This window comes from Puma concolor, chromosome E4, assembly GCF_028749965.1.
Source record: "Puma concolor isolate L17-30 chromosome E4, mPumCon1.1.hap2, whole genome shotgun sequence".
In the NCBI taxonomy this organism is placed as follows: Eukaryota; Metazoa; Chordata; class Mammalia; order Carnivora; family Felidae; genus Puma; species Puma concolor.
Window position 1 is genome coordinate 9,315,634 of NC_141683.1, and position 27,770 is coordinate 9,343,403.

The 27,770-nt window shown below is 51.5% G+C and overlaps 1 protein-coding gene across 5 annotated transcripts in view; it reads right to left on the reverse strand.

Annotated features, from left to right (window-relative positions):
- Window positions 1–7,530: 7,530 nt before the first annotated feature.
- Window positions 7,531–27,770, reverse strand: part of RXRG (retinoid X receptor gamma) — a 44,679-nt gene continuing 24,439 nt past the window's right edge. For 4 of the 5 annotated variants that reach the window (XM_086694477.1, XM_086694476.1, XM_086694478.1 and 1 more), the window contains 8 exons: window positions 24,369–24,513; window positions 22,857–23,036; window positions 16,818–16,978; window positions 16,573–16,702; window positions 15,132–15,264; window positions 13,644–13,735; window positions 11,694–11,799; window positions 7,531–8,020 (listed from right to left, as the gene is read on the reverse strand). In XM_086694477.1, coding sequence (XP_086550603.1) covers window positions 7,873–8,020; window positions 11,694–11,799; window positions 13,644–13,735; window positions 15,132–15,264; window positions 16,573–16,702; window positions 16,818–16,978; window positions 22,857–23,036; window positions 24,369–24,513 — 1,095 coding nt within the window. In that variant the 3' untranslated portion in view covers window positions 7,531–7,872. Of the gene's footprint in view, window positions 8,021–11,693; window positions 11,800–13,643; window positions 13,736–15,131; window positions 15,265–16,572; window positions 16,703–16,817; window positions 16,979–22,856; window positions 23,037–24,368; window positions 24,514–27,480; window positions 27,665–27,770 lie in introns of those variants that run through there. The other variant, XM_086694480.1, reaches the window with a different exon arrangement.

The following is a 27,770-nucleotide window of genomic DNA, read 5'->3' on the forward strand; positions in this document are numbered from 1 at the left end:
TGACTCCTCGCCCTCTGCTCTTTCCACCGGGTCGCCACGTTGCCACCCGGTCTGAGAAACAAGTCTAACGGGAAGCATCACCAAGCGAGAATCTGCTGTCACAGCTAGCGGGGACCGCTTGGAGCAAGCCCTGCTGCGGCGTGACCCTCCGGCCTCCTGTGTGATGTCGGTGACGTGGCAGTCGCAGCTCTGTGTGTTGCTAGTGTTTAGCAGCTCCGAGGGAGGTGGTCCTTCCCAGCTTAGACCTGCTCCTGCGCTCAGCATCCCCCCTGGAGACTCTCCCCTGTTTCCTCGAGATTCCTCTTGTGAGCCCGTATCTCCAGAAACGAAGATGCCACTGAGTATCCGGCTGGCGCGGGGGGGGGGGGGGGGGGGGCATATTTGAGTCTCATTCTTCAAACTCTTCTTCCTTTTTTTTTCTTTTTTCTTTTCCCATTTTGGAAATTCCAGCCCTCCCAGACTCCCTGGCCGCCGCGTTCCAGGAAGGTGAGCGTGATGCCCCGAGCTGGCAGCAGAGGGCGCCCGTGCCCCACAATCTTGGCACCAAGCGTCCCGCCGGGGCTGGGCGGGTCGCACGCTTGCCTGCAGCCTCAGGGACCTCGAGGGGCTGCCCCTGGGGGGGGCTGGCCCCGGGCCAGTTCACTGTGGTCGGAGATGGCTGTGGGCGCCAACGCTGTCACGGGAGACATTTCCGTGGAGTCTTCCATGGAACGGGGTGAGGGCTGCTCTTCCCTGGCTGGGAAGGAGTTTGCTTCCTCAGTCGTCTGCTTCAAGCCAGGGAGACCCACTGCGCAGGCCGGCCTCAGCGGCAAGGGTGGGGGGCGAGCTTTCCAGGGCACCGCCCACTCAGCCCCTCCCGGTAAACTCTTCCCACATTGGGGGCCCCCAGTCACCCTCCCAGAGGGAAAGACGTTACTGCTTTATGGCCTGAAGCCTTGAGATCATTGGGGGGAAGGATCCTTCAGAGCCTGAACCCCAGTATTTTGGATTACATCAGTGGTGGCAAATTCTCACTCTGGGAGCGTAGATTTGATGTTTGGAACCAGCCAAGACTCATTCAGAGCCTGATCAATTAAATAGATGAGATGGGTATGAAAGTTCTGAGCCCGGGGCCTGATGTAGGGTGGGGTTTATCTGGGTCACGCGGGAGTTCTTGTCCTTGTTATTGGACGAGCTTTTAAGGTAGAACCATGAGATCATTGTTCTTAGGGGGCCTCTAAAGCAGCTCTGGAGATAAATGTAAAAGAGGACTTTCAAAAAAAAAAAAATATATATATATATGTATATATATATATACACATATATATATATATATATATATATATATATTATTGTAGCAAAAGTCTTAAAGAAGGTTTCAAAGCTAAATGCGATTCCTTTGCCCAGGTTCCGTATTGATTTAAAAACACCCTTCGCATTATTTTTCTGTTTGTTCATTGTTTATGCCAGTCCCCCGATGTACAGCTATTTCTTGGGCACGGAATATACAGTTAGCCGAGGAGACAGGTGCAAAGATGTTGGAGGCGGGGTGGTGCTTGATACGTATGGGCAGTGACAGGGGCTGAGTTCCACGGGCTGCCCACCATGTGTTTCCTGGCTCAGGTCTCTGAATTTCTAGTGCCTTGCTTTCTTCCTCCTTAAAATGAAGATAACAGGGGCGCCTGGGTGACTCCTTTGGTCTTCGGCTCAGGTCATGATCTCGTGGCTCATGAAATCAAGCCCCATATCGGGCTCTCTGCTGTCAGTGCAGAGCCCGCTTCTGATTCTTGCCCCCCCCCGCCCCCCGCCCTCTGCTCCACTCATTCTCTCTCCCTCTCTCTGTGTCACACAAAATAAACTTTTAAAACAATTAAATGAAGATAACAAAAGTTCTCTTGCCCACTTCTCCCAGGCCAAATTACAGTCACAGATCTTTTTGTGCTGTGTAAACTCTGAAGTGCTACATAACATATCATTGTAGCCCTTGATCCTTGTGCCTTGTACATTTCTCGGCCGTAAGTTCCCTGAAGGCCAAGAACATGCCTCAACGTCTTGGGCCCCGCCCACTGTGCCCGTGAAGAGTAACTTGACAGACAGCGGAGACCTTACGCTTGCTGGTAACAATCCACCGGAAGCTGGTTTCCCGGCTGACCGCTCCAGCGGGGAGGCTCCTGGGCTCCTTGCTGGACCGTGCTGCTCGCCACAGGCTTCCACTGAACATTTCTTGAGTGCCAAGCCCCGGCTGGGCGCTCTGCTCAGAGCTGTCTTGGATACACAGTTGAATCCGGCATGATCTCTGTTCTCGAGGCATTTACAAGTAAAATTGATTGTTTATACCGCCAGTCAAGAATGTAAAACACGGTGTAGACGTGTGCAGAATCCGGGCACAAATAATGATGAAATTCGAAGGATGGAGAGATCGGGAAACGGGCCAGAGGCATGTGACACCTGCACTGGACTGGAGCAGGAAGGGCAGGTGCATCAGTGGTGCAGGGGGAGGACGGCTCAGCGAAGACACTCACCAGGGGCCGGAGGAAGAGCTGAACCGGCCGGAGCTGGGTGCACCGTGGGATGTGCGAGAAAGGGAAGGCTGGCAGGTTTTTCTTTGGGCCCTCGCCCTGGAGAGCCTTGACAGCCCTGCTAAAGAGACTTGGCCGGTCTCAGAGGTGAAACGAAAACTTTGTGGCTGATGCACTGGGCCGCGGAGCTCTGACTCCTGGGCTCAGTCCAAGGGGACAGCCAAGGCTGAGGGCCGAGTGACCCAGGAAGGCAAAGCCAAGGTGGTGCCTGCCCCCCAGCGCCACTTCTGGGTAACGCAGCCGGTATTGGGAAGCAACGGAAGTCGCTGGGATGCGTGCAGGGAAAGCCTTTCTTTCCTTCCAGCCACGGCCTCCACGCCTGCTCTGTGAGGCCTCCACTGCTTGCCTGTGTGCAGAGACCTTTCCAGATGCCAACCGCACATCGCATCCAAAGCCTCGTCCTGTCGGGCCTGACCGCTGCCTGGGGACCTGCATGGGGGGGTGGGAGAGGAGGGCAATTCTCTGACGGCTCCTTCCCCTCCCTCCCCCTCCCTGGGGTCCTCACCTCTGTAACCGGGGAACTGGGCCTGGGAGGAAGGATGGCAAGAGGGGAAGCTCTTAAGGATGGAGTGTTGTCAGTGGCCTCCACGTGGCAAGCACCCAGCAGAGGGCTCTCTCCAGGGCCACACGGGAGTTCCTCAGGAGGCCCGTGGGGGACGCTACCCTGCCCAGTAACCAGGTATGGGCAGCACTTGCTCTGCTGACTCACGTCTGATGCGATAGCTTCCCCCGTTTGACCCCTAAGTCACTGCCCCCGATAGCTCAACCTCTTACTGCTCCCCACCCCCCAGCCTTGCTTGACAGGCGTTCTCTTGAGCTTGGTACCTTCCGGATATTCTTTTTTTTTTTTTTTTAATTTTTTTTTTAACGTTTATTTTATTTTTTTGGGACAGAGACAGACAGAGCATGAACGGGGCAGGGGCAGAGAGAGAGGGAGACACAGAATCAGAAACAGGCTCCAGGCTCTGAGCCATCAGCCCAGAGCCCGACGCGGGGCTCGAACTCATGGACCGCGAGATCGTGACCTGGCTGAAGTCGGACGCTTAACCGACTGCGCCACCCAGGCGCCCCATCCTTCCGGATATTCTAAGCGCAACTACCTTGCGGAGTATTAACTTGGCTCATAGAAAATGCCACATCCCGACCAGACCAAGCACAGAGGACGGGGGGAACGCGCACCGCCGCCCTCTCCCTTGTCCTGCGTCACCCTCGAGATGGATTCCTGTCTTCAGAGCTCTCTAGTCAAGAGGAAGGCTTCGGTCTCTGTGTTCACAAGGATCCCCGAGTCCCTCACTCCCATCAGGGCAACGCGGGGTTTCTGCCGCTGAGCAAGCAGCCAGCCAGGAGGAGGGGACAGCCTCCCTTCCTATCAGTACCCCCTTCTTATAGGTCCAGTCCCAGGGAGGGGTCTTTTGTGCTCCTCATTCGGCTTGGGTATGGGGGTGGCTCCCTCCGCCTGGAGGAGTGGGGCAAAGCCACAGCACTGCCCCCCAAGCACCCCTCCTTCTTAGGATCTTCCTTCTTAAATTTCAATCTTCTCTGAATACAGGCTCAAGAAGAAATCTAAGGTAAAAGTTACAGAATCAGTTCTTCTAGCTTAATAAGTTCATGTGGGTCATCTAGTAATTCCTCTAGAACATGTGGGAGCCTCCTGGCCTCACCTTGGGGCTTTAGCCAAAATTCTGAAACCCAGGAAAGAGCCATTTGACTTTCTGTTCCATTAGTGATGCCTTAGAGCAGTTTCTTAGTCTCGGCCCTGTTGACCTTTGGGGCCAGACGCCTCTTTGTTGCAGGGGCCCGGCCGGAGACCCACGAAGTCTCCCGAGTTGTGACAATCTCTTCGGACATCGCTAAACCTTCCTCGGGGGCAGAACTGCCCCCTGGTGACCACCGCTGCTTAATAGACAAGAGGAAGTCACTGCAAGTTTTTGTGCAAAGAAGTAACATAAACCAATAATCACATGCCATTTGGCTGGTTTCGCTGAACGATATGAACAGGCGTGGTCAAGGCCAAGAAGCGTTAGCTGTGCAGAGGACAGCTTTTCAGTCCTCCCTGCGCGTGTATGCAGGAATGTCACGAGATGCTGTCGCTGATGTGACACGGACCATCCGAGGAAGGCGGGGGCAGGGGGCGACGGTGCCACGGATGCAGGGTTGGGGCGGGGCTGCCATGGGGGGTGGCTATCGGGCTGAGGCGTGGAGGTGTGGGGGAGAGGGGTCAGGCGTGAAGGGGAGGCTTGTCCCTGGAGTCTAGGACCTTCTTTTGAGAGCAGGAATCTCGTAGAAATATTTGGATCGATAATCATGTCAGTGAAGCTAATTGAGAGCTCACCGCATCACCCCGTTTGATTCTCTCCACGAGCCTGGTGCCATTATCTGTCTCAGTTCCCAAAGTCAGAAACTAAGCTTAAGCCACTTGCCCGAGTCGCTGAGACCAGAGGTGAAATTCTGATGGCAGCTGGCAGGACACCCACACCCTCGCGGGGAGCCCTCGCAGGGAGCCCCGGCAGCTTCCTTGGAACCCGGTCCTCCTGGCTCCCACAAGGCTCGCCCTGCAGTCTACACTGTCAGCCGCGCTGGGGGACGGGGGCGGGGAGAGGGACTTACTGCCATTGCACTCAGGAAGGTACAAACGAGAAGAAAAGTGTTAACCCAGACTAGAAACCAGAACTTTCTGGTTCCTTGTATACAAACACGTTGGGCGATCCTGACCAGGTTGTGGAAGAGGACGTTCTAGTCATCCCCGAAACCCGGGATGCCAGTTTTGACTACGGTCTCACCCTCCAGAAGGAAATTAATTGAAAGCTTTGCTTTACCCTTCTATGCCAGGTAATGTGATAAAAGCTTCACACGCGTTATCTTACACATGATCCTCACAAAAACCCCAGAGCAAATAGAATTGTCCCATTTTACGGATCAGCTCATTGAGGCTTAGTGAGATTTAAGTCCATCACGAAAGGCACAGACCCCGACTGTGTCTTGTGCCAAATCACGTGCTCTCACGCTGGACTCTGTGCATCCGTTTATCTTTTTACCCTTATAAGGTGCGTATTATTACTGACGTTTACAAATAAAGGCAACAGGTGCCAGAGAGGTTGAGCAACTTCCCCGCAAACACAGGAGGACCAGCCCGTAGTTCCGGGAGCAGACTCTAGCTGGCTGCGTCCAGCATCCGATCTCTGCCCACCTTGGCCCTGTCTCTACGAAAACCCCGAGCAACACAAGGCTGAGTCCCTCGATTTTGTTACCTGTGTCAGCAGCCTGGGTTGTGGCGCTCAGGAAACACTAGTCAGCACCAATGGGACAACGTGCTGTCTCCACAGCTGACTCCTCCGGTGACCAGGCGAGTGGAAGGAGGAGAGGTTTCTCTCTGGGGAGGCTTCTCATGGCTGCTGCGGAGTTGAGCCTTAAAGAAGATCGAACATCCACTCAGTCGCTCGTCTTGGAGTGCGAGGGGGAAGGGGTCAGGAAGGAGGTGGCCTTTGGGGCCCCGGATGTCACGGAGCCTGCCCGGGAAGAGACACCTGCCCGTCTCTGGCCAAGCTCAGTGTCTGTGGTGCCAGCTCAGGGGACACCGCCTGGCGGGTGCACAGACACCCCCCCGCTGGGCCCCCATCAGGCTGAACTCTGCTCCAGGCAACAGCCACGGTTCTTTGCAGGAGGGATCAAAGGTGAGGACGGGACTCTGCTTACCACGAATGTTACCATGAATGGCGGGCCATGTTGGGTTCCCCTGGAAGCCACGTGCAGCTGAACGTTTCCAGTGAGCTATGCTGGCCGAAGGGGGAGGTCAATTAAATCTGCAATTAAATCTTAGTCACCCCACAACCCCAGTCGCTTTCATCACAGTTCACAGAAAATGTAGATAAAAAAGAAAAGGAAAAAAAAAAAAAGAGACAGCATAATTAAGATTTTAATTCCATTGCTTAATGTCCAAGGATAAAGGATCCCTACACTTTCCCAGGAATAAAACAATTTTAATTTCTCAAAATTGTGTGCCCACTGACGGATGTGTTTGGACTAGAGAGTTAGCCCTAGGGTGTTCTGAGAGGACAAGGTGTTGATGGGGAATAAAGCAACTGTCATCCACAATGCCCTTTAGGAAATTCTTTCCAGTTAAATGGACCCCAATTCAACAACACACATTTGCTATGTGTCTGCTGTGTGCAAGACCCTGGGTCAGGTTCTGGTGTACAGAGAAGGTAAGTCGGCCTGACATGTGCAGTTGTTCGTGTTGTACACTGCACAGCCCTAGCAGGTGTCATGTAAAGCACAGCACAGATTTGTGTATCCATTAAGTCCTGTTCCTGTAGATGGCAGGAAGGTGACTCAAAGATGGGATATACATATACGTGTATGTGTGTGTGTGTGTGTGCACGTGTGTGTGTGTATGTGTGTAGTCGAGCTGTGGTATCAGACATTGCCCTCAAGGAGCTCACTGTCCAGCAGACAGTAGGACTCTAGGACCACAAGGAAATCACTCAGAGGCTAAATGCTGGGAGAGGTTTCCTCTTTCCCTTTTAAGAATAGGCTATGTAGGGCCAGATAATGATGGAAAACAAATTAGATGTTCTCTGGTCTTTTTGCTAATGTTGCCAGTTAACAACAGAAAATTCCTTTCCTTTGTTACTACCCCCTATCAACTGTCCTGATCCCAGAATCTTCCTCCATCCAGATAGCATCTTCTCGTGGCCTTATGCTCTCAAACAGGACAAGGCTGTTCGTACTCGTTATTCTCAGGAGGAAGGAGGAAAGAAAAAACAAAGCGAGCTCATTCTGAAAGACAATGTGTCTTATCACTCTCGCCAGGGGCTAAGCTGGCTGGGGACAGCTTAGACTCAGGCTGCCAAACTGTGGGACTGATTTACCGTTTCAGGGCCACACCCCCATTCCCCAGCCCCCAACAACTTTCTTCCCACAGCTGAGAAAACTTCCCCCCATAACAATAACACACCCCGTGCTCCAGGCAATGTCAACATCATATATATTATTTTATTATTCGCTCGTTTGCTTTCCATGGCAAGTGAAAAAATAATTTAAACCAATTATATGTACAGAGGCTTGGTGAGTTTTTCCAAGAACTTCCAGAAAGATCCCCAGCCCCCCTCAGATTGCAAAGAAGGGTTTCCTTTAACATCTGTACAAAACCACCTATAAAAGTCGCACGTGTAGAAAGGTTTCTTTATTGTAAGCATCACATTATTGGAATGGGAAAGGGTCAGGGCGGGAGGCGGCGGGATGTGTGCAGGGTGGGGGGTCCACACACACCCGCCCAGGGGTAGTCCCAGGCTGGGGGGGCTGCGGCTGGGGGCGTTCAGGTGATTTGCAGCGGGGTCTCCAACATCTCCATGAGGAAGGTGTCAATCGGCGTGTCCCCGATGAGCTTGAAGAAAAACAGGTGCTCCAGGCACTTCAGGCCAATGGAGCGCAGGGCCGGGAGGCGCAGCAGCAGCTTGGCAAACCTGCAGGGGCGGAGGGTGGGGGGCGAAAGGGCGTCAGGAGCCGGGTGGCCGCTCCAGTTCGTCTGGTCTCCCCGACCAGCCTACGTGGGAGAGAGCCTGGAAGGGGACACTGGGGCAGCTAGACAAGCTCTACTCCTAGGAAGCTTCAGCAATGGACTTTTAATTTTTTTTAATGTTTATTTATGTTTGAGAGAGAGAGAGAGAGAGAGGGAGGAAGAGAGAGCGCGAGCAGGGGAGGGGCAGAGAGAGAGGGGGACGCAGAATCTGAAGCAGGCTCCAGGCTCCGAGCTGTCAGCACAGAGCCCGACGGGGGGCCCGAACTCACCAACCGCGATATCATATCACGACCTAGAGCCCAGGTCGGAGGCTTACCCGACCGAGCCACCCAGGTTCCCCCGCAATGGAGTTTTTAAAGGGGAAGCCGAACCCTGTGGCCTCTTGAGAGTGTTCTGAAATCTGCGCCCACGTCCCGGGATCCCGGGCAGGAGCAAGAGCCAGGCCCTGGCTCATCTTCCACCAACCAGCTGGGGCTCCTCACGTCCCCACCCCGCCCCGGGGGCTGCCTGCGAAGGTCTGCGGGGATGCCGGGAACGGAGCAGAAGACACGGCTGTGCTGACCTGCGGTGGCCGTTGCCACTCACGTGCACGTGGGGGTACCTGCTCGGGCACCGCCAGGCCTCCCGGAGGTTCTGGAACGTGAGGTGAGCGAGGGCGGGGCCGCCGGCCCTTACCGCCCAGGCTGAGTCCGCCTTTCCTCTCACCACCCCTCCCCCAACAGACCAGGGGGGGGGGGGGAGGGGGAGAGTCACCAAGGTTTGTTACCAGCTCGCCAGCAGTTGTTACCAACGCGAAGGAGGTGCTTCCTTTAAGCACGAGGAGAGTGGGGTGGAATGTACTAGTCTCGCCCCTAAGGGCAGTGTAGGGACACGACACACACATGTGCAAACACACACTCGCGCCTGACACACGTTAGGTAGACCCACTCACACATTCTCATGCACCCTTATACACACTCACTCACATCTGCCTCACACGTGTCACACATATAGACGTGTGTGCACACACACTCACCCTCTTACACACCCTCACAGACATGAGCTTGTGCACACGCCCACCTACGCACATTCACACATTCTCCTACACTCTCACGTGCCCGCACACGTGCACTCTCTCCCACACGCATGCACTCACGTGCGTGTGCTGCACACTCCTGTACAACCAAGGACCTTGGCTGTGAGGTTCACCGCAGGGAGAGAGGCCTGTGTGTGAACTAGCCTCACATCTGCACATCCTCCTGGGTCCCCTCGATTTGCTGTGTTTTCCAACCTGCCTCGGTGGCCCTTCTCCATCTCTCAGAATCCTTTTTTTGCCAATAAAGCTGATTTTTAATGTTATTAATAATAACTGGCAATCCAGTCACTCATAACTTCCAATGAAAGGACAAGGACTGAAATCCTATCGGTCACCCCGGCCTGAAATCAGAGACTCTGGTCAGGCTGGCTCTTCACGGAGCGTCACAACATGAGTTCACGGGGGGAGTTTCAAGTTGGAATTTTAATGCTCCTGGAAAACGTGTATGTTTCTATATTCAGGCCACATGAAGTTTCAAAGAAATGGGGCAATATAAGAAAAATAAAATGGTACCATCTACAAAAAATCTGGATTACTTCTTTACCTAGAAACATTAAAGGTCTCAATCAGTTAAGCATCTGACTTTGGCTCAGGTCATGATCTTGTGATTCATGAGTTCGAGCCCCAGTTGGGCTCTGTGCTGATGGCTCAGAGCCTGGAGCCTGCTTCGGATTCTGTGTCTCCCTCTCTCTCTCTCTCTGCCCCCTCCCCTGCTCACGCTCTGTCTCTGTCTTTCAAAAATAAATGTTAAAAAAATTTTTTTAAGAAAAATTAGTCTAGGGGCGCCTGGGTGGCGCAGTCGGTTAAGCATCCGACTTCAGCCAGGTCACGATCTCGCGGTCTGGGAGTTCGAGCCCTGCGTCGGGCTCTGGGCTGATGGCTCAGAGCCTGGAGCCTGTTTCCGATTCTGTGTCTCCCTCTCTCTCTGCCCCTCCCCCGTTCATGCTCTGTCTCTCTCTGTCCCAAAAAAATAAATAAACGTTGAAAAAAAAAATTTAAAAAAAAGAAAAATTAGTCTATCCCAAGGCCACACAACCCTTCAGAAAGTTCTGCAGGGCGTCCCCAAGCAGGAAGAGCCATTTAGGTAAAGGCTGAGCTCCTGGTCCTGACTCTACCACGAAAGACTTTTATGGAATTAGATGAAGGGAATGGCTTCTCTGCAAAGTACAAAGAGAGGCTGAGACAGAACTCTGAAAATGTATCGTTCGCTCTAAAGATGCCCGCGTTTTACAATCCACAAAATGCTAAATACACTAGGGGACTGCTGTCTCAGCTGACTGGCCCTGACTTAGGGGCTGAGATCGGGACTGGAAACCAACACGCCCGTGAAGGGCCATAGTCCTGGGGACAGACGCCGCGTGCTTCCTCACGTGCTCGGCAGCCACAGCCTTTGAGGTGCCTGCCGCACGAGAGAGACAATGTGCCTGCGTCCTCCTGAGTTCTGATCTCTGCTTCGCTGGAGCAAAGTGCACTTCCGAAGTGTTTCCAGGGAGTGGCAGCCCAGTACCACGGAGAGCACCCGGCCGTGCCTGGCCCTCCTTCCACCTGTTCCTGCCCAGCCGAGGTGACCAGCCTTCGGCACGCTTACCTACCTGCCTGAGCCAAGTGACATCCCCGATGCACCTGCTCATCCTCCGGGTGGTCCCCCTCTGTCCAGGCTGTGCCGGACACACCCCGGGGACATGAGGGGGCCCCGCCTCTACACCCCCTTCCCTGCCCTTCCAGGTCCCACCCCAGTCCGGCCAACAAGGAGGCAGCCGGGACCCCCTGGCAGGCCCGTTCCTAGGAAAATGGGTAAATTCCAAAGTTTTGAAAGTAACATTCAGCGGAAACAACCTAAATGTTCCACGGGCCAATGGCTAAATACATTAAGATCCGTCCACCCCATGAAACGTTACAGAATCACTGAAAATGATAATTTTGTACCTTTCGGCATCTGATAAAGTAGCTAAAAACGGCTAAGAGAAGGAAAATAATACACCAAACTGTACGATTTCATGTCTGTAAACGCACGTTTCTGTGCACACATGCACTGACACGCAAAAATACTGGAAAAATATATACCCCCAAAATGTAGGATTCGTCTTGTCCCGCGGGGGCAGAGCAGAAAGCCAGTCAGCGGCCCTGGAAAGCACAAGCTCTCTGAAGCCAGACAGACCTGAGTTCACCTCCCAGCCCCACTGCAAACCAGCTCCACGATGCCGGGCAAGTGCCTTACCCTTTCCGGGCCCTGGTGCCTCACTAGGAACTGGAGACACTGAGACCCGCCTTCATTTCTGCATTTGCTCGTCCGGGCAACATTTACAGCTCTATACTATGTGCCCGGCACTGCTTTAGGCTCTAACATTGGAGCAGGGAATGGCGAACAGGACAGGATCTCTGGTGTCATGGAGCCAATGCTTCGGCAGCTTTCAGCTCGTTAGAAAGATTAAAGAACACTTGAAAACCCTAGACGGCACCTGCTGCACGTTACCATGTATGCAGGGCAAGGAAGAGGCCTCACCTCGGCCATTAGATTCTTCCCGCACTCTCTCTCTCTCACCTGCCAGGTTGTTCCGGATACTTCTGCTTCGTGTACGCCTCGAGGGTGGCATAAACCTTCTCTCGCAGAGTCTCTACCTCCGAGGGGTTGGACAGACCCTTGGCATCTGAAAAAGACGACTGATTTAGCCTGTGGGGACACATCTCAGGTGGACACCCTTCCAGAGAGGCTGTCCCCGTTCACTCTGGCCTCTGCCCCAAGAGTTAGTAGATAGAGACGCGCTGGGTGGGGAACAACAGTGAAAGACACCAAGCTGGTCCCCTGGGCCCCCCAGCTGTCCCTCTCTGTGCCCAGTCCACCCAATAGACTCCTGGAGCAAAGGCTGAAAACGCTGTTGATGGCCAAAGGCAGCCACTACCGACTCCAAGGAGGAGAGTTTTACTCTATCCGCTCATTCTAGAACGATTGCATCCCCACATTTACTGAGTGCCTCCCATGTGCTAAGCCCGGACTGAATGACGACATGGCGTACAAAAGCCAGATTCACTCACGTGCCGCATCAGCTAATGAGCCGCCTGATTCCTGGGCTGAAGCCTGTGCAGAAGTCACCATGAAATTCTGAACGGTCATCTTTTGACCCCCAGCGGCATGTGAGGGAGCTGATCCCTTCCTCCTCCTTGAATCGCTTCTTTTCCTGGGCCACCAGGACATCACTCCTCCACTTCTCTCCCTGCCCCTCACTGGCCTGTCTCGGGCTCCTTGGCTGGTTCTTCCTTTTCTCCCCAGCCCCTACGTGAGGGTGCACCCCTGGGCCCACCTCTGCCCAGCCCCCTTCTCTGCCCCACTTCACTGACCCCCTACGTGAGCTCACACCTGTCTCAGAGTCTCGTGTGCCCGGTAGAGGCTGACAGCTCTCGAAGGCACATCTCCGGTCCTGACTTCTCCTCTGAGTCCCAGACTCATGAACACTAGCTTCCTGGACAGCTACTCTTGGATGTCTACTATCCATCTGAAAAACTTTTTTTAAGTAATGGTTTTTTTTTTTTTTCAATGTTTATTTATTTTTGAGACAGAGAGAACCAGCATGGGAGGGGCAGAGAGAGAGGGAAATGGAATCTGAAGCAGGCTCCAGGCTCCCAGCTGTCCGCACAGAGCCTGACACGGGGCTGGAACCCACGAACCATGAGATCATGACCTGAGTCGAAGTCGGAAGCTTAACCAACGGAGCCATCCAGGCGCCCCAGAGATTGACTTTTTAATTTAAAAACACCCAGTGCTCATCCCAACAAGTGCCCTCCTTAATGCCCATCACCCATTTAGCCTATCCCCCCCCACCACCACCCCTCCAGCCACCCTCCATTTGGTCTCTGTGTTTATGAGTCTCTTCTGGTTCATGTCCCTCTCTGTGTTTACTTATTTTTGCTTCCCTTCCTCTGTGTTCATCTGTTTTGTTTCTCAAGTTCCACATATGAGTGAAATCATACGGTATCTGTCTTTCTCTAACTGACTCATTTTGTCAGCACAATACACTTTCGTTCCATCCACATTGTTACATATCCACCTGAGGTTTTCATGTCCAGAGACAAAGTCCTAATTCCTACCCCCCCTACCCATAGGATCCCCCACGTCAGCAAACAAAACTCCATTTTCACAATAACTCGGGAAAATAAACCCAAAACCCCTGAGAATTATATTTAACACCTCTCTTTTCACACTCTATCTCTAATCCCTCCGCAAACCCCACCGGCTTTGCCTAAAACTATCCGCCAAATCTGATCCTTCCGACCACCTCCTTCACCGTGACCCCGGGCCACTGTCGCCTTCCCCACTTGTCCCCAAATATGCACACTCCGTGCTCCTTCAAGATGCCCGCAAGACAGGCTCTAGGAGTCGGAACCACAAAGGATCGACTCCCGGTCCTGCCTGCTCCGCCTCAGCTGAGCTGGGGGACGTCAGAACGCGGGAGCGCCGCGGCCGAGCTCGGAGGAGGGCGAACCACTGCCCAGTTACCTGGGTTAAACAGCACGATGGCCCGCAGGCACCCCAGCTCCGCCTTGTCCATCTGCATGTCTTTCATTTTGGAGACCAGCTCAGTCAGGACTCTGCTCACAGGACACAATGACAGGCGATGAGAGAACCGTGAACACCAGGCCAGGGGCGGATGAGACGCACGCACCCCACACTCCTTATGTCCGCATCCCGTGTCCCAGAGGATGCGGCAGGTGCTAGGGGCGCAGAGACGAAGAGGGGGCCGTCCCCGAGCTCCAGGAGCTCAGAGTCTCACTGAGGAAACAGGGAAACAACGCGCAGCAACACAAAGCCGTGAGCAAAGTCCAAGGGAGCACCGAGAGGGAAGCAGTGAACTCTGGGGGTTGGGGGGGAGGGCGGCGCTGGAAAGGCAGCCTGGAGGACTGGAAATCAGTAGAAAGGTAGCAGGCTAAGCAGGGCGAGGGGTGGCCCGTCTAGAGGGACACAGCAGCGGGCAGCCTCCAGGGAGAGGGTGGAAATCTCCATGACGACGGCGGAGTCCATCAAAGACCATGTTGGTCCCTGCATGGCCTCTGCGTGTTGTGGGAAAGGGCAGGGAGGGAGTAGAGACACCTTGGGTGGACATTCACGTGGCCTGGAAATCCATTTACAACGGAGGGTGGGAAGGGGCCACAGGGCCCCGGCCCCCGGCCCAGAGGCTATTTTCAACCCTATCCTCGTCGTTACCGGCTGCCCGTCCCCTTGCCCCACATCATTCATCCCTACTCATTCCGTTCATCTCTCTGAATCACATGCCTTAAATTTCCTTCAGCACCGCTTAAGGCGCAGAATGCCAGGCTGGGGCTCCTGCTGCCCGACCCAGGTGGGTCCGCTCCTGCTGCGGCCCTTCTCCAGAGACCCTGCGACCGAGTCCAGCAAAAACCTCAGCTCATCTTCCCCGACTCCCGAAGTCAGGTCCTGGCTGCTTACCTCCATCCCGGCCCCCTGGCAGTTCAACCTCCCCACCCCACCCCCACCCCCACCCCACCCCCCCCCCCGCCCCCCGCCCCCGGGTCATGTCAACGATCCAGTCTCTCCCTTGGAAACCCGCAGAGGTAACAGGTTCGCCCTCCTGCCCCAGCACCCGTGCTGGCCCCTGCCTGGCTCTACCTCCATCTCGTCATTTCAACCTTTCTTGTAATCCACGCACGCGCGCACACACACACACACACACACACGCCCTGGAAGCAAACGAGAGCCACCTGTCATTCCTTCCTGGGTCTATGTTCCGATGTGTTCCATGGTCTCTGCTTCTTGCCCCGTGCAGATGTGTGGGTGGACCATCCTACGTCCCAGCGCTGCCCACAGGTCCACACACCCACACGCCCACAGCACCTGACGCACGCGCACAGGCACGCGCGCGCACACGCACAGGCGCGCACACACGCACAGGCACACACGCACGCACAGGCACGCGCACACACAGGCACGCTCGCGCACACGCACGCACTGGAAGCAGACGAGAGCCACCTGTCAAAGATGGAGCCGACCCCAGCGCTGTGGGCGCTGCTGCGGTGGACATGTAAGCCGGTGGCCAGAAGGATGCCGTCCTGCACGGAGACGGAGCGGTGGGAGAAGGAGGCAATTAGCAGTTCGTTCCACCCTGCAAGGAGAAGGAGGAGGCCTTGAGGGAAAACTGACCGCATTCTCGCTTCACCAATCATCATCCGAGGCACGAATTGTCGCCCCCGTATAACAAAAGCAGAAACAGAAATCCAAGGAGGTTAAAAACCAGCTCCAGACGATACAGCTCATAAGTGAAGAAACAGGATAAGACAGGGGTCCCCTGACTCATGGCTCTGCACTCCCCCCCCCCCCCAGTCTCCCCCAGGAAAGCTCAGAATGGCAGCTTGAGGATCAGGACACTTCTCCTCCCCCATCCCAGTCAATTGACAAATACGGGTTGAACATTTCACAGGTAATCGTCAACATGTTAGCTGCCACGGTGGATAAAGTGAGGATACCTCTGCCCCCAGCACCTGACAACTCAGTTTTATTTCTTTGGTGCTCGCTGTCTGGCAGGACGCAGTACAGCGTGTAGCTTTCAGTCAACACTCAGAGACTCTTCATTATCTAACAGGGATGGAGTGAGGGGACTGGCTTCCAATGCTTAGCCAATCTTTATGAAATTTCCCAGCTGGCGCGGTGACAGAGGAGAGCGGTGGCACATGTCAGCTGCACAATGTTCCAGAAATGGAAGCCGAGAGAGAATATAGCACACAGAATCTGAAAATAGGAAGGGACCCTGGGGGCGCCTGGGTGGCTCAGTTAAGCGTCCCACCTCGGCTCAGGTCAGGATCTCACGGTTCGGAAGTTCGAGCCTTGAGTAGGGCTCTGTGCTGAAAGCTCAGAGCCTGGAGCCTGCTTCGGATTCTGTGTCTCCCTCTCACTCTCTCTGCCCCTCCCCTGCTCACACTCTGTCTCTCTCTCAAAATAAATAAATAAACTTAAAAAAAAAAAAAAAAAAAGGAAGGAACCCTGGATAAATAAGCTTGAGAAAAAAAAAAAATCCTTGGCTTCTCTCATCTCACCTGTGAAATGGGAAAACCTCTATTTTCCAATTTTACAACACTGCTTTGGACTGTCGTCAATAAAACTGACTTAACTGTATTTGAAAATTAAATGCCAATTATAAAACCACGGTAAAATTTACACGGAAGAAGAGTCTCACCCTCCATTAACAATGTTTCTTTTGGGAATAAAAGGTTTGGGGGAGGGCCACCCAAACTTAAGAGCCTATAATTAATATATAAAGACTAACCCTGGATGGGGTTATCCTGTCCTCAACACGGCACACGGCTTGGATCGGTTACAGCCTCATTGGGTGACTTGCTTTAGGATCCCAAGGGTAATTTCAAAATGGCAGCCCAAGCGATTGGCCCAAGGAAACCCAAGCCCCGATGTCCTTTACCTGCCCGGAGCAGGATGACCTGGTCCTCCAAGGTGAGGTCAGAGAAGTGGGGGATGCGCTTGGCCCATTCGACAAGAGTGAAAAGCTGCTTATCAGCAGCATGGCATATGTTCGTGACAGGGTCGTTCGTCTAAAAACAAACCCAAAGCCCTGTGAGGGGCAGATTCCAGGACTCTTGTCCACCCCTCGCCCATCTCCAGCCCAAGAAAGAAGTGGGAGGCGGGTGGAAGTCTAAGACCACTGACCGAGTTCTCCATATTCATGTCACCATAGGATTCCGTCTTTGGTTCAACAGCAAGCTCAGCTTCTAGAATCCTCTCCACAGGCATATCTTCATGGCCACTACTGGCACATTCGGCCTCACTCTCGGCCCGCTCCCGGCTCCTCTGCCTTTCTTCTTGCACAGCTGGCACACGAGAGGACAGGCAGATGTTACCACGTGCCCAGGACAACTGTGGGAAAGCGAGTTACCTACCGGAGCCGAGCCTCAGTTTCCTCATCTGTCATGTGGGTATCCTTGCGGTCCCTGACCAGAGGGGTTGCGATGTTGACAGACAAAACAAAGAAAGGAAAGCGATTGGCTTATGCGTGGGCAGAACTGTGGGTTTTTTAGTTTGCATCCTTTCCCGTTCGTTATGGTGACCAGTCTAAAAAGTCTGCATTTAAAATTTTAATAACCTCTGATTCTGCCCTCTCTTTTAATGAACCACATTCTCCATGATCTCTCTTCAGTCTCCTGGACTTTACCTCTGGCTGCTACCTCTAATAAGCTGCGGGCATGCGATAGTTAAGTGGCAAGGACATTACTTGGAAAATCCCTCTGTCAGGTCCTATGCATCAGCCTTGGCATTCACGTCCCATTAGGTCTGCCCCTAATGCACCAGCCTGAACACAACATCACCTGATCCGACTTGTCAGGGAAGATCTTCAGGGAGCCATGAGGGTATTTAGTAAGTGAGGAGGTGGAGGAATGTCACCTAGATGACATTTCAGAATCAGCAGCTGGTTTGGGGGGTGGGGAAGGGTAGGCAGGCAGAGGTGCGGGCTGGAATCATCTCAGCCTCCCTAAACTTAGGGTTTTTTTTTTTTTTTTACCGAAGTTCGTTCTAACCCCCAGAACCCTAAGCGTCCATGCATTAGGATGCCAGGCACACCCCCTTGCCAATTCTGTCCTCTTCACTGACAAACACTCTCTGTTGGGTTAGTTTCCATAATCTACAAAGCTGTGGTTTCCATCTTCCTTTCCCCAGCATTAAGGAGCAAAATTCAATATTGGTACGCTTTTTTTTTTTAATCCCAAGAATCAATAAAATTATATTCAAAGCCGGGGGCTAATCTGGAATTCAGTGATAGCTACTTCACTAGCAACTTCTACCCTTCAGCTTCTGTCCTTTCCTCCCCTGGGGCCCACCCCCGATGGCACAAAGGCTGTAGAATGAGCTGGAATCAGACGCTGGACATCCAGTTTGTCATGCAAGTGATATCAGTGACCTTCCACGGTAGGTCAGAGAAGGCTATGCCTACAAAAACACAACTCACACTCCAAAGTCTCCAGTAGAGACACATCAAAATGCCTCAAGATGAGAATGATATTCAGTGGTTGGGATGGAGGGAGGGAGGGAGGGAGGGAGGGAGGGCAGGAAGGAAGGAGTGGAGGGAGAAATAGAAGAGAGAATAAAGGAGGGCAGTGACAAAAAGAAGAAACAGAAGAGAGAGAGAATGAAGAGAAATTAGGAAAGAAGAGAGCAAAAGGCATGCACTTTGGAGTCCAAGGAGCCTTTAGATGTCTCCTCCAACACCTAGTTTCTCTTTCTCCCTCATCCTTCCTTCCTGTCCACTCTGTCAGTCTTCATTCTCGGACAGCATACAGACACATATGTATTTATATTATCAGCTGGATTTGCTGGTTAAAGTTGAACACCTCTGGTATTAATTTCTTTAAGATAGGTTAATAGGCTTCTATTTGCCTCGATTTTAAAAGATGGGGAAAAAGCAAACTCGGTGAAGTTCCTTCCGCGGTCCTCAACTGATTTCTTCTGTGGATTTGTAACACGGAAGGAGAATAACCTTCAAGCTTCAAAGGAAATAACCTTGGCTTCTGGGAATTAGATTCTAATTCCAATCTTGCCATTAAGCGAGGGATCCTCTGCTCTTCCCCTCTCCACTCTGTGCCGTAAATCTTACTGTCACAGAAGAGGAGTCATATATCTGTTGCTGGAAGAAACCTTCGATGTGGCCGACATTCTGAGCCTGCCCTACAACATACTTCAGGATATATCCAGGGGACACTGGCTGATCTAACATGGTACCAAATTCCTGCCTTGGGACAGAACTTTATCCATTAGCCCAACATGTATTTATTGCGCATGCTCTATAATAACCAAAATTTATTGAATTCTTTTCTCTGTCAGGAATTATGCTCAACACTTTATACAGATGATATTTCATTTAATCCCCATAATCACCCTCTCAAGGACTATGAGCCACAGAGTAGTTATGTAACCTGCCAGAGTTCACAGAGCTAAGAAAAAATGGCGCCAACATGTAGACCCAGGCTGATGGCCTTCTGAGCCCACCTCTCACCCCCCTGTACCACCTCTGAGGCTCTGGGCTAGTGGTACTAATAAAGACCACACAGGGCTCATGGGGATATCGAATACTACCCACTAATTGCCACAAAAGTAGTCCATTATCTATCCAAACTGTATTAAATGACCAGATATCATGGAAACGGACTTCCCCTAAGACCCCTGAGGATTGTGTGGTCGCCTGGAAGTCAGAGGGCCCCAGTCCTGTATCAGTTCTGCTACTAGCTCACCATGGAAGCTTAGGCAGTTCCCCAGACTCTTAGAATCTATGTTTCTTCTTTCAGGAAACAAAGGTGTCACGTCCGAGAATATCAATGGCCACTCCGGCTTCCCCATTAGGTACCCTAAAAAGGCAATGGGTCCTGGCCCCTGGCTCCTGGCAGACACATTCCGAGCCCATTCTACTTCCATCTTTTTCTACCTGTTTTTGATCGTTTCTCTCAGCTAACTGTTCCAGAATTTTGTTATTCTTGTCTTCAAGGCAGTGTCCAACCTGAGCCCCCAGTTCTGTACATTGAGGTCAGAAACGATAGGGGTGAAGGAAAGGCTGTCCGGCAGCCTTCTGGAAATGGCCCTTCATGCAGCCAGATGAGGAATTGATTCGCTCCTTTGTCTTCTCTTCATCAGGGTAAATAGTACCAATTCCTTTAGAAATTTCTCTAGGAGCCTCTTTCCCCTCCTACATTTCACTACTCAGCTCTTCATTACTCCTCATTTCTCCACATTCTTCTCAAAAATGCAGAAGCCAAAACTAGACACCTGTCCGTGAAAGAATCAGAACAGTGCCAAGTTTACAGGAAGGACTGCCCAGGCCCTTAGAATTCACAAGTCCCTGTCTGCCTTACTTTAATGAAAGAGCCACACTTCCCGCCATGTGACCTGTGCACCAACCACTCTGACTGTAATGGAGCTGAGGGCTGCTGAGGCTGAGTTTTGAGAGACAGATGGTGAAGCAATAGAAATGGCCGCTTCTCTAATGAAGGCTTTCACCTGCCTTTAACTCAGTCTCATCTGCATCAGGAAACCATTATTTTTCCAAGTCAACCTGAAACTTATCTGTCCTGGGAGGCAAATGTGACCCTGGCAGCAAACAAGCTCTTGCTGATGCGAGACTTTCTTTGGGGTCATTAATCTTATGTTTGACCATCATGGTGGCAGAAGCTTAAGGAGTATCAATTCTATCTTGGTGAAGAGAAGACAGCCTCCACCAGCTGATTTTTTTCCTCATGTGTTCTGCTCTATAAGATCATTGATTCTTTGAAGGCAAGGATGACATGAGCATGAAGCAGGCACTCGGTTAATACTGGATGGATGGATGGATGGATGGATGGATGGATGGATGGAGGGATGGATGGTAGGATGGATAGATGGATGGAGGGATGGATGGAGGGATGGATGGGTGGATGGAGGCATGGATGGAGGGATGGATGGGTGGAGGGACAGATGGATGGAGGGATGGATGGATGGAGGGATGAGTGGATGGATGGAGGGATGGATGGATGGATGGGTGGATGGATGGAATGATGGATAGATGAATGGAGGGATGAATGGGTGGAGGGAGGGAGGGAGGGAGGAAGGGATGGCGGGATGGGTCAATGGATGGATGGATGGATGGATGGATGGATGGATGGAGGGATGGATGGAAGGATGGATGGAAGGATGGATAGAGGGATGGATGGGTGGATGGAGGGATGGATGGGGGGAGGGAGGGAGGGAGGGATGGAGGGATGAGTCCTTTTAGAAGCTCCTGCATTACTAAAACTTTTGGTTCCAATATTCAGTTTAAACTACTCATCCACTCATTCAGCAATTATTTATGAAGTGCCTCCTTTGTGCTAATCACTGGTGCTATAGCAGTGATGGGGGGAACAGAAAAAAAAAATCTTGCCTTGGTGGAAACAGATAGTAGACTAAATAAGTAAGCATGTTAGACAGTGATACCACTGCAGGAAACAGACTAGGAAGTGTCCTGGGTGGCTGATGCAATTCTAGACAGTTGACAGTGGAGTAAAGGTCTGAAGGTGGAGAAGAAGGGAGCCATGCAGGTACCTGGGAAGAGGGCACTCTAAGCAGAGAGACTGTAAGTGCCACACTCCTTGAGAAGGAGCTTCCCTGGTGGCCCAGCAGAGACCAGCAAGGCTGGACCAGAGAGACATGGGGCAGTCAGATCATGTACAACCTTGAAGTCATAACCAAGGTTTTGCTTTTTTTTTTTTTTTTTTTCTGAGTAAGAAGGGAAGGTATTGGAGGGTTCTGGTGCAGAAAGGGCTTGACCTGACCCACTTGTTCAAAGCCTCACTGGTTGCTCTGAAGAGTGTAGGAAGACAAAGAGGGACACAGGGGGGAGTTCTTAGGAGTCCGGGTGGATTAATACAGAAGGTAACAATGGCTTGGGTTATGCTGGCTACGTTAAAGTCATGAGATGTGGTGACGTTCTGGACATATTCTGGGGGAGAGACAAGGTTTCTTCACCCACATGGAAGAGGAGTCCAACGGTTTTTCATCTGAGCAACTGAAAAACTGGCTATTTCCTAAAATGGAGAGGACTGTGCAACAAACAGGCTAAGAGGGCAGATTATCAGGAGCCCAGGTTTGGGTCTGCCCCCTTGAGATTGCTGTCAGACAACGGAGTGAGGGCCATCTTCGTACCAGAACCCCTCTGCACCCTGGGAGGAGGGGAGACTCCAGATGGGCTCTGATCTGGGAGTACAAAGACCCGCTCTGGGCTCGTCACCTACCTCTGGGACCTTGGAAAACTCACCTCCTCGGTCCATACTGGTTTCCTCCGCTGTAGAATGATGAGGGCTATTAATTACTCTAAAGGGCCCCCTCCGTCTACCTCAGACATGCTAGGCCTGCCATTTCTTTCCTTCTTGGTAGCATTCTCTCCTAGAAGGGGCTCAAAGACCTTCTCTTTGTGGATCCTTTCAGTCAGCCTCCCCTCTCCTCAGAGAAAAGAAGTTCTTCAAGCATGAGGAGTCTCCCGGGACTGACTAAATGCCTTGTTCCTAGTTCCCAGGCAGAGACAAGACTTCCTCACTCTGAATCTAGGAAGGCTCACCATGTACACTTGTACTCGCCTGAGTTCGTGCGTTAATTAACTGCCCAATTCGATTTAGTTGTGTTACTTAACAGAAAGCCTTTTCGATTTTCTAAATGAACAGAAAGCACTTTCAGATTTTTTTTTTTTTTTTCATTCCATACAGCCCAGCTAAGCCACACTGTAAACTGGAAAGACATGGAAGTTACACATGCGGGTCTCTCTGAATGAGGAGGCCGAGTCTGATTGCCTGCAACACCACGGAATACACCAGTCTCAGAGGACCTGTGGCAGCCCCGGGTTATAAAAGCCCAGAGAGACGACTCAACCCAGCGGGCTTCCCCGGTGAGGATTAGAGGCGGGAGGCCAGCTCCTCCCAGAGAGGCACTGAGGCTCCGTTTGTGGGGCTGCGCTCCGGGACCCTGAAACCGACTCGAGGACCTGCTTCCCAGGGCTCGGAAGAGCCAGGGAGAGGGTCCGGCCGGGGGACCGGGGGACCGTCCCCCGAGCTCCAGGGCAAGGATGCGTGAGTGGGGGAGGAGGAAGGCGACACTGCTCTCTGTGCTCTGGGGCGCTCGCTGCCCGGGCAGGGGGCGCCCGGCCGGGGTCCCGGAGAAATCGCAAGGCGGTCTCCCCCCGGGGAATGGGAGCCTCACCTTCTCTCTTCATGCCCATCACCAGGCACTTCTGGTAGCGGCAGTACTGACAGCGATTCCGCTGACGCTTGTCAATGAGGCAGTCCTTGTTATCCCGGCACGTGTACATGAGGTCCTTGCGTATGGTTCTCTTGAAGAAGCCTTTGCAGCCTTCACAGCTATACACACCATAGTGCTTTCCTGCTCCCAGGAAAAGGCAAGAGAAAAGAAAAGAAAACGAACGCTGCGGAGACAGTCCTTGTGCTTGTCTGGATCTTTCATTCAAAAGAGCCCCCGGGCTCTCCCCCCAGGGACACTGGCACGTCACCTGGACCCGGGGAGGGGACCGCAAAGGGTAACCGGCAGAGAAGGCAGGCTTGATCCCAGGAAGGAGACTAAGCAGGATGAAGGTGCCCTTCCTCGTGTCTTCCCTCTGGAAGGCACTCTCTGGAATGGCTAATTCCGGAGAGCATTATTAGAAAAGTCTTAAGAGACTCTTAAACACTGAGAACAAACTGAGGGTTGATGGGGGGGGGAGGGGGGGTGACGGGCATTGAGGAGGGCACCTTTTGGGATGAGCGCTGGGTGTTGTATGGAAGCCAATCTGACAATAAATTTCATATTAAAAAAAAAGAAAAAAGAAAAAAAGGAAAAATCTTGACCCGAGGCTTTGTTTACATTTATTTTATTAAGGCAACTCCTGTGTTTAGTTAAGCTAAATGTTCTGTCTCCATTCAAGACGTTAGTATACATAATAAATAAAAATATTTATGCTTGTGATGTATTATCTAATGGGGGAAAAAACCTCAGCCTTCCTAATATTTCCCCATAATTGAGGCCCAAGGACATGGGAGCCCCACCGAAAAGCAGACGAGGAACCTGAGTTATGGATTTTCTAGATGCTACTGCTTGTTGGAGGAATAAATTAGTGTATGATCTCTATAGCATAATATGACATGCAGGCTTATGACATAAAGATCTTGGGGGGTGACTGGGTGGCTCAGGTGGTTAAGTGCCTGACTCTTGATGTTGGCTCAGGTCATATTTCATGGTTCGTGAGTTCAAGCCCCGCGTCGGGCTCTGTGCTGACAGCTCGGAGCCTGGAGTCTGCTTCGGATGCTGTGTCTCCCTCTCTCTCTCTGCCCCTCCCCTGCTCGTGCTCTGTGGTTCTCTCTCTCTCAACAATAAACATAAACATTACAAAAATAAAAAATAAAATAAAAACAATTAAAGAGACACCTACTGATCAGAACAGCTTCTCTCTTCCAGATACACATGCAACACAGTAACTCCACGGAGGGGCTTCCTGCAAAGCCAATCCTTAAAACCGAAACCATACTTTAAATTCATCCGGATTTCCGGCTACGAGCGCAGCAGCAGAAACTTACAGCCTGGGCCCCAAGCTGGACCATCCAAAAAGGCCCTTTTCCTTCCACTGGGTACAATATAGCCAGGTGGTTAGTGGACCAGGTGCCATCTCTGAGACCCTCACTGTGTGGGACACCCCAGAGTGACATCTGCTTCTACATGTACCTGAGGATCTGTCCCCGCAGATGGCACAGATGTGTTTAACCAGGGATCCAGGGCTGGTTGATGGGTAGTTCATGTTTCCAATCCCAGGAAGCCCTGGTAAGGGCTTGATGTCCTCTGAAATGCTGACACTGTTGACCACATTTAGCTGTGAGAGAAAACACACAATAAAACACAGAGCCAGGGCAGACCCAACGCCTGAGACCAAAAGTAACAGGGGTATCCTTGCAGGGAGAAAAAAAAAAAAAACAAGTTCTATTTCAAGAAGAGGTTTCCAAGTACAGAGTATCCAAAACTGTCCGTGGGGGATATGAATTTAAGGGAGGGAGGGAGAAAAGGGGACATAGAGGAACCAAATCATTCCTAGACACCAAAACCTAAATCGAAAATCACAACACATCATCGGAGTGCTCTGCCTTCACTCATTTCACTCGTCTGTTTCATCACAGCTAGAAATCCACCGGGGACACGCTTCAGACACACTTAGGACAAGCCAGCTGTGTGTTTTTAGATTCTGTAAAACTACTGTGTGTCTATTCAGCAGTGCTCCAAGAGGAGCTACGGCTCTTAGGCAAAAGATTTAGACTCCAAGAGAACCAAGCAAAAAATGCAAATCCATTCAGTCAGTCTATAGACACTCACTGAGTACTCGCCATGGAGACACCGTGTGAGGCGCTGGGGTACAAAGGGAAGGTCTAAAAACGCACACTTTTAAAAAAATGAAAAATTTTTAAAAAATAAAAATGTAGGGGCGCCTGGGTGGCACAGTCGGTTAAGCATCCGACTTCAGCCAGGTCACGATCTCGCGGTCCGTGAGTTCGAGCCCCGCATCAGGCTCTGGGCTGATGGCTCGGAGCCTGGAGCCTGTTTCCGATTCTGTGTCTCCCTCTCTCTCTGCCCCTCCCCCGTTCATGCTCTGTCTCTCTCTGTCTCAAAAATAAAAAACGTTGAAAAAAAAAATTTAAAAAAATAATAAAATAAAAAAAAATAAAAATGCACATTCTTAAAGAGTTCACAGTAAAATGGAAGAGAAGATACGTGTAGTCGTCACCTTAACGAACCCACAGAGGATGCCAAACCACATGCCCAAATTATTCCAGTAGCACCCAAAAAGTTGGGCAGAAAGCCCCAGCTCGTGGTTTTGAACTTGAATGTAAGAAACAGACCATCTTCCTGTGAAACTGGAAAATCCGTACAGCCAGAGACTGGGTGCTTTGTCTTCCCTGTGTCTGACGTGGTCCCAGCACCCGGGGTGGGGAGTCGCTGTGTTTGGATGGCTGAAGAAATGAATTTTATGTGCCTCCTATCCCTCGTCTTTTACCACACGTTCACATTAGCTCCTCACCACCACCACCACCTCCAAGTCTCCCAGTGTCTGGGGAGATCACCAAGAAGCCGCTAAGTGTTCCATATTCATCAAAGAAATCTTAAGTGATCATGACTAGGTCATCCGATTAGCAGAAATTCTGGGTGCCCATGTGCACAGCTCAACATTCTAAGCACTGTGAAAGGAGATATAAAACCTAGAAGATCTCGGGGCATCTGGGTGGCTCAGTCGGTGAAGCGTCCGACTTCAGCTCAGGTCATGATCTCACGGTTCGTGGGTTCAAGCCCCACGTCGGACTCTGTGCTGACAGCTCAGAGCCTGGAGCCTGCTTTGGTTTCTGTGTGTGTGTGTGTCTCTCTCTGCCCCTCCTCCGTTCATGCTCTGTTTCTCACTCTCAAATATAAATAAACATTAAAAAAATTTTTTTAACCTAGAAGATCTCTCCTTCCTCAAAACTGCACACTTGCACTGAAGAGTCACAACATGTGCCAAAAGGAAAAACGCTTAGTTAAGTAAACGCAAACAAAGGTGGTTAGGGAGTATGTTTAAATGTCCAGCAGAGGCACCTGGTAAGGATCTGGAAGTTTCAGAGAGGTTCCACAGACTACAGACTTCTGTATGGTCCGTGTGAATTTCGAATCGTACTGCCTCACCAAAGTGACTGTAATTCCTAAACTAAACCAAAGGTAGGATTTGTTTCTCTATTCAAGGCCTTTGGGACAGAAGGAGTGATCAATAAAACATAAAACACAACACAGCCTGAGTTAGGTTCCTTTTAAATTTACCAGCTTTTCAATTCACTAAGCAAATATTTATTGAGCACGGGAGATGGGCAGAGGCTTGGGTCAAGTGCTCTATGGGATGCAGAAAACACAAGACAGCCTTCAGCTCCTTGCTTCAAAGTCAAAGTCACCAGGAATTTTTAAAAATTAATTTGTGTGAAGGGTGAAAACACACATGGGATGGGAGGATTCTCTCTCTCTTCCTCTCCCCTCCCCCCTCTCTTTACAAGGCTAAGACAGGACATCTAGAACTTGTAGCCAGTATTTGGCTTTGTTTTGGTCTCATACTGTGGTTCTCAACCCTGGATGTACACCTGGGAGCTTAGAACAAAAACTGAGGCCAGGGATCCACACCCAGAAATTTTGAGTCAATGGGTCAGATGGCCATTGGTACTGACCTTTCTTCAGGTTTCCTGGGTAATGCTATGTGCATCAGAGCTCGGAATCACCGGTATGGTGGGAAAAACATGGCTTGGGAGTCCCAGGGAACTGGGACCAACTCCCAGGCTGCCCTTATTGGCTGCGTGACTTCAAAGAAGTTACTAATCTTGTTCGACCCTCGGTTTCTTTATCTGGAAAATGAGCCTAGTAAGACCTAGTTTACGTAGTCACTGGGAGGATTCAATGAGATAATGATGTAAAATCCCCATCACAGTGCCTGGCACACATTAGGGGTCCCATAAATTGTGGCCTTTATCATTCCCATAAAATCTGGTTGATCAAGACAAGAATTCTAGTGTTTATTATAAGCCAACAGTCTATTAGGTGCTGGGAATCCTGTAGTAAATGAGGCCACATTCACCAATGGGGTTAAATGATTCCATTTCTTGGTGAGCAGGGGGTGGTCAGAAAATTATTTAACGTTGTCATAATACATTATCATCACTTCAGATAAGGGACATATTTAGATGTGTCTATTTTTCAGAAATCAGGTGAGGGGGGTTTCCGTCGATGTAAATTCTAGGCAACAACTTTCCTTGAGTGCCTCAGTGACACAGATACTAACCACTTAGATCCACCCATGAAATGGAAGCATTTCAGGTCAGACGACCCCAGAGAGAGAACCCGCTAGCTGACTGAGGAGGCTCTGTCCCCAAATCCTCAGACGGAGGAGAACGGGCATGGGAACGAGGAGGAGGCCGCCATCCCCTGAGGCTCAAGAGACGCTCACTCGCCTCCTCCTTCCACAGTCAGGTCCGGTGGAACCAGCCTCACTGTCTCCAGCCCAAAGCGGTCACACAACTGTAGATACCTTTACTGCTGCTGTTAGCCCCGCCCACCATGAGCCCCGCCCAC